Source organism: Centroberyx affinis, unplaced genomic scaffold, assembly GCF_046629955.1.
Source record: "Centroberyx affinis isolate AG114_WGS23_722 - 3 ecotype Tasmania unplaced genomic scaffold, CSIRO-AGI_Caff_v1 ptg000539l_1, whole genome shotgun sequence".
In the NCBI taxonomy this organism is placed as follows: domain Eukaryota; kingdom Metazoa; phylum Chordata; class Actinopteri; order Beryciformes; family Berycidae; genus Centroberyx; species Centroberyx affinis.
In genome coordinates, this window is record NW_027279187.1 from 5001 (window position 1) to 11826 (window position 6826).

Here is a 6826-nt window from a genome sequence, read left to right on the forward strand (position 1 = left end):
ACTTATTTACAGCTATAGACTCAATGCAGTGAGGAGTGAGGGTTACACACCCACATACTACACAGTCTTGTATTTTGGCTCCCGCACTAAGCAGCTCTACCAGAGTAGTTAGAGGTTAAGTGTCTTGCTCGGTTGCTTGGTAATGGCTTTTAAGCAATGGTTTTTGAGCACTTTTTGCTCACTTCTGACGCCCAGACTTTCTTCCCTGGTCTAGAGACTATAATCACACTTACAATATTACTTATGTCACTGTTGCTTCTCTTTCTTACTCAGGTTTACTCTCTATGCAGTGGATAGCCGAGGCAGTCACTCTGAGTCAAGCTTTGTCTCGGTGCGGACATCCTGTCCGATGGTGGATGATAGCCGAGCAGAAGGTAGTTCCTGCCATCCCACTTTTTTTTATCTACTGTTCTTTCTTGTACTTATTTTTTCCGTGTTCAACTTTCACTTCCATCTTCCTTTCACATCTTTCACATATTTCATACATCAGTATTTACATCCATGGAGACTGAAAGACGTTCATCAGTGTTCTTACAGTACCATCAGTAATTATCTCTTCCTCTTTTTCATACACAATCATACAGATCTCATGTTCATACATATCTTTCTTCTCTAATTGAAAGGCATGAAGCCTTTTGCAGAAGCATAAATACCTAATGAAAATTAAATTGAATATAATAATTGATAAATCTTGACCCAAACATTTAAGGAAGATTAAGGAGGCTATCTATCTATCTATCTATCTATCTATCTATCTATCTGTCTATCTATCTATCTATCTATCTATCTATCTATCTATCTATCTGTCTATCTATCTATCTATCTATCTGTCTTACCCACTCACACACATCTACTTGTACACACAAACATTCATCTAATTGTAGTTTATTAATGTAGGTGGTGGTAAAAAGACAAACTGTAACTTAATTGTTTGTCCCCCATTTGTCACACACAACTAGCTGCTCACTGACTCAACTCACTCTCCCCCTTTGTTCATTCCTTCCTTCCCTCACCCTCTCTCTCTCACTTACTCTCATCTCTCTTCCCCCCTTACAGAAATAGCAGACAAGGTGTACAACTTGTACAACGGCTACACCAGTGGAAAGGAGCAGCAGACGGCTTACAACACACTGATGGAGATCCCCCCTCCGCTGCTTTACCGAGTCCAGCACCACTACAATTCCCACTATGAGAAGTTCGGAGACTTTGTCTGGCGTAGTGAGGATGAGCTGGGCCCAAGGTGAGAAGATTTTGGAAATGTCACTTCGGCTCTCAGTATTGTTGCCCCATTTTCTTGCCGTGCTGGGTATCACAGTTTTTTTGGTGTCAGTGTCGCATTGATGTCATAGTGTTCATTGTGAGCAAGTCATGACACAGGCACCTGAGCATCACCAGACAGAATATTTCTGTGTTTTTTACAGGTGTTGCTTTCTCCTTAGCTGACAGGCTATGACACACACACACACACACACACACACACACACACACACACACACACACACACTGCATATTGCCATAAAACCTATCGTGGTGAAGTTCGTTCCATTTAAGTACCATCTCATAAGGATAAAAAAGTCTCATAAAAAAGCCACACGGAGTGGCCATATATTTTCATTTCTGTGTACTCAAGTTCATCCCATGTTTTTATTTCCTCTCGTTTACCTTTTTACTCATATTTATTTTTACTCAAATGGTGATTGGATGGAAGTGCTAAGTCTATAGATCACAACCTTGTTTCTGCAAAGACTTTTCAGTGCGAGCCAGTGTCTTTGGGCCTTTACAAAGGCAGCGCTGTTTGTGTATGGGATCAGAATATTCATTCATAAAACCCACCTCTCCAGTTCCCTGTGAAGTCCAGAGTCCCCCAGTAAATGGTAGAATGGATTTTAGGACACCAGGGACAGTTGCTCCAGTTCCCCGTTGGCACAACCAAAGGCTTCTTTGCCCACTCTGGAGCTGGAGAATGACCCGAGCACTTTCAGTAAATTTACATTTACAGTTCCAAGGGCCAAAGGGCATCGACCATAAACCAAACACTACACAGCACATTTTCTAGTGATAATAAGTGTTGTTTTTTCAGTGACAATAATTTGGAAATGAGAAGTGTTGATTGGGATGTTGTTTGTTCACTCATAGAGCTGATATAGCTCTGGGGTGACTGTTCAAAACTAAAAATGTTAAATTAACTAGTGATGATATTGCTGTTTATCTATATATCTATTAGTCTATCAGTCGATTGAGATATTATAAATAGGAAATATAGATATAGATTTATAACATATGGATATATATGTTTTGCTTTCATATATGTATTCCATTTATTTTTGGGATGGTTTTATCCCATTGTCTCACAGTGCTTGGATATGCTTAATATTCAAAGCTTTGGGCTTGAATACAGGTTGTGCTGATGATGTGCCACTAATGGCATTCATGTCATACCAGACATTTCATAACCTTATCAAGCCATTACTCTCACTTTGTTTCTGTGACACTTATGCACAAACAGAAATTGTGAGGCATACAGACCAGCACATGTACTCACAGACGCACGCAGAGACGCAGTGTACACACAGAACAATGGACTGCACACGCCTCCAATGATGCAGTCAACAGGTTTATATTGACATAGAAACGCATACACACACTCGCACACACATGCACACACAGTTATTTATGTTCTCTTTTTAACCGCAGGTCCCCCACTCAATCCGAATATGGCCTCTAATAACCTTAATAGTCTCACACACCCACACACGCAAACAAACACACACACACACACACACACACACACACAAAGAGACTGGGAGGAAGACACAAGCAATTTCCTCATGTGTTACTACTATTAATATTTCTTCCACAACAGTGAAAAGACAAGCTGAGAGGTTAACAGATACTTCAAATATTTATCATTGTTGCAGCCAGTTGTCTCAGGATATTTATGTGCAAGAGTTGTTTTCTTTTTTAGATAAATCATTTTCATTATTTTTCACAATTCTGCCACAGTTTATATGAATCTGCTTGTCATTTTGTTTGATGACTTTTTTGTGTTGTTTAGTATCAGTAACAGTCATCCTGGGGTTTCTTACATAACAAAACCCAAAGCTGTCTGGACTGACGCTGCCAGATTTAGGGCATTCAGGCATTTCTCCTGTCATTGTGTGCATCCCTCTAAGCAGCAATTGCACAATTGCCCCATGCCCTGCCTTCTTCCCACTTCCTAAGTGCCTCTAGTGGAGAGGAAGCGGGTAAGGTCAGCGTGAAAACTCTGGGGTTACAGACGCTCCTCGCATTACCACGGAGATGCCAAAACAGCGCTCGACAGCCAAGCCAAACGCTAAATTTGATAGTCAACTAACACTAACTCAACTTCCAACTCCATTTCCTCCTCTTTCTGCATCCCCACAACACACCACCCCCCACACCCCACCCCTCACCAATCAACCTCTGAATGGGACAACCCCTGTCAATCATTCTCTGTTGAATACACATGACATCAACATGACATAGAGAGACAGAGAAGCTCACCTACTTCCACGAGTGGGAGAAATGAAGAGTGAAAGTATTTTTTCGCAATATAAAGAACAACAAATATTCCATGTATGCAAGTCTGACAAGGCTGTTGGTCCAACACTTCAATAGTTTTGCGATCATGGCAACACTGGATCTTAAGTTACGGCCCAATGTTTTGGTTTGTCCACCCCCACTGCCTGGAAGCACTTCTCGCAAGCCATAAATAATATAATAAATGTGGAATAAGTTTGGTCTTTAGGAAGATTGTGCTTCTCTCTGATTGGTGAAGGGGGGTGGGAGGCATGGGGTGGCCATGGGGACCTGAAATGGGGGTGGGGGTGAGGTTGGGGGTGAGGGGTGGGGGATGTGGGGGTGGGGGTGAGGGTTGGGGGGCGCATTTGGATGAGCGAGCATGGTTATTTACTGCCTGAAGTTGGCAGGGTTTAGCCTCGTTGGGGTAATTTACGAGCCGGCTCTATTGGTGGTGCCTTTTAAAAGGTAACAGAATGGCCAAGTGAAACGTAAGCACAGTCAGCAATCCTCCAGGAACCGAGAATCCCGAGAGCCTCCAAATATCATACTAGCATTGTTACGCCTGAATACTAGCTCCCTTCATAATTGTATTGTTCATTGGACATGCTGTGATACGTGGTTACTACTGGTTTTTACCTTTACTGTAAACAGCACTGTTATTTTGTACTGCAGTGTGCTTTCTCTGTTTCCACATTGCAGCTTCCAAGTTTCCAAGACCTGTTGTTTTATTTTTTTTTTCAGTTACAGTGGGCTGCATTGCGTTGGAGTTGTACTCTTGTAGTAATCGATTACTTCAATTGCTTTAATCACATGAAACCAAAATCTTTGATTTACTGGATGTATTTAGCAATTATCTGCAGTAGCATCAACCTGAAAGGATACATGGAAATAATATATTCATTAAAATGTGTCCCTTAAAATGTCTCATTTGATTTTGTTGAGTTGCTTGCTCATTCAGCATCATCATATGAATGGCATTAGATGTAGTTAATTTGTCCCTAGACCATCTGCTTGCAAGATTCCCTTGATTATGTTTGGTATTCTGTTGTTTCAGATGTAAGAATTTGAGGGAAGCGAGAAAATGTTTCCCCTTTTTCAGCAAATAAGTGAAAAGGTTGTCTGTACTCCTTGCTTAACTAAAGACAGATGTTGATGCTCTGCAGACACTGCTTCTCAAAACAAACGGAATTTTGCTCTCCTCCGAGTGTCTTTTCCTCATGTCAGTATCTGTCTATATTGGCTTAGCAGCCTGTAACACATAGAGAGGTATTTCATCATCAGGTTCTGCAGGTATGGAATGATGCATCACACTGTAAACACTTCTTGTGTGTGTGTGTGTGTGTGCGTGTGCGTGTGTGTGTGTGTGTGTGTGTGTCCTTTTCTAACTTGAGCTGGCCTCGCAAATGGCTCCTTTACGTCAGAGACAAGGACTCGCTACTCTTGGTGCAGCATTCAATAGAATCAGTACTCAAGAATTCAATTGCATCTGGTAGTAATGACCCAGAGTGACTGACAGTGTGGTCAGAGAGGCCAAACTGTAAACACACAGTTGCAGTTGGAACCTCTGACTTCTTCAGCGTCCATCTCTGCCAAAGACAGAGAACATCCCCCTGTTCTGGAGATGTTGTCTGACTCTCTGGTAACATTCAATCTGTCAATGTGTCTGTGTATCTCAATGCTGTATCCAAGTACATGCAAATTAAGTATATTCTTGGAGGTAACATAACGCATAATACTGGATGTAAAATGTAACTTAAGTGGAAATGATGATGAAAATGATGTTGATGAGATGAATAAAAACACATTTTTGGTGATGATTTTGAGCCTGAATGATTGTTTTTCTGTCTCCTCCTCCGATAGAAAGGCCCACCTGATCCTGCGGCGGGTGGAGAGGATCAGCCGCTACTGCCGGGCCCTCCTGCGCAGCGCCTACATCCAGAGCCGCACCGACACTATGGCCTATGTGTACTGCCGGAGCGAGGACGTCCGACCTTCCAGTAACATGTGGCACAGCTCCTTACACGAGACCCGTACCGCCTGCATGGAGAAGCTCATCTCTGTACAGCGCAACACATACGGCAACACCAAACTCCGATGAGACAGGCGTTTGGAGACAAGCTGTACGTTTTGCCCCTGCGAAATGACATCGTTTACTGATGTACCTCCTCCTCCTCACGCCACTCTGCAGCAGGTGTCTCTCAAGTGACTGGTGCATTTTGAAAACCAGGAGAGCCTAAAAAACCTCAAAAGTCACTGGACAGTGTGTAAAAGCTACCGAAAAACATATTTTTGTGTGGCCTACTTTTATTAAATTGGGGACAGAGAAGATTATAAAAAAAAAAAAAACATGGAGAAAGTATATTTCTCAACTGCAAAATGCCAGTGATTGCACATATCAATGAGGAACTGCAGTGTGAACATGTAAATTATCAGCCAAGAGAAAAAGTGGTTGGCTTAAAAACACTGAATGTAATATTGTAGTTCCTTTGCGGTGCTTTGAGGCTTAAGAGGAACACTTAAAAAAAAAAGGAGAAATCGATAGCATTACTTATTTGCCTTTACTACCTTCATTTGGATGGAGAAATTGAAACGAGGCAGTTAAAGCCATTGGAAAATCACTTTCTTATTTGTTTTCAAGTTCACATTAATTTTTAAAAATAGCATTTTGCATACATTTAAAATTAGTAAATTAATAAATCATATGGTTAGTCTTGTACTGAATTTTATTAATTAAATTCAAATACTAAGACTTGCTTTGTGTGGTAACAGGATTGGCAAATATCACCAGCCTTAAAATGATGCAAACACTGAGTGGGTGGCATTCAAACATCCCATTCATTTATAAGCATTCATTCACACACTAGAAACAGAGTTGAATTTTACTATCACAATGTATTATGCATCCAAGACAAAACAAAAACAATGCATAGTCTTTTTTGCCACATTCCACTCCATTGCTGTTGGAGTAAATGCTTAAAATTACTTGATGGGTTTTAGTATGTGACTAGACTGATCCACAGTATTACCAAAAAAGCCAAAAACCAGATCAATATAGCTGGTTTTAAATGATACTTGCAAACTCTTTTAATATGCTTGTAATCTGATAGTGAGGCCACAGTTACAGTTTGCTACTTGAATGTGACTTGTATCATCATCGCAGGAGTCATCAGCTGACAAGTCTTGCGGCATAAAAATCAGGTTTTACTCACAGTGATGTTGGCTGTTCCCGGCCTGATTTGGAGATGATCAGGTTACATTGTAATCTGAATATTTCATAATCTAG

At 41.1% G+C, this 6826-nt stretch overlaps 1 protein-coding gene across 1 annotated transcript; it reads left to right on the forward strand.

The window, feature by feature from the left end:
* Positions 1 to 273: 273 nt before the first annotated feature.
* On the forward strand, positions 274 to 5641 carry LOC139642873 (astrotactin-2-like; the record flags this gene model as incomplete). Its single annotated transcript, XM_071517909.1, has 3 exons — positions 274 to 374; positions 1057 to 1240; positions 5404 to 5641. Coding segments are annotated over 3 exons (523 nt in total), but the record flags the coding sequence as incomplete, so codon positions are not given.
* Between the last annotated feature and the right edge of the window lie 1185 nt (positions 5642 to 6826).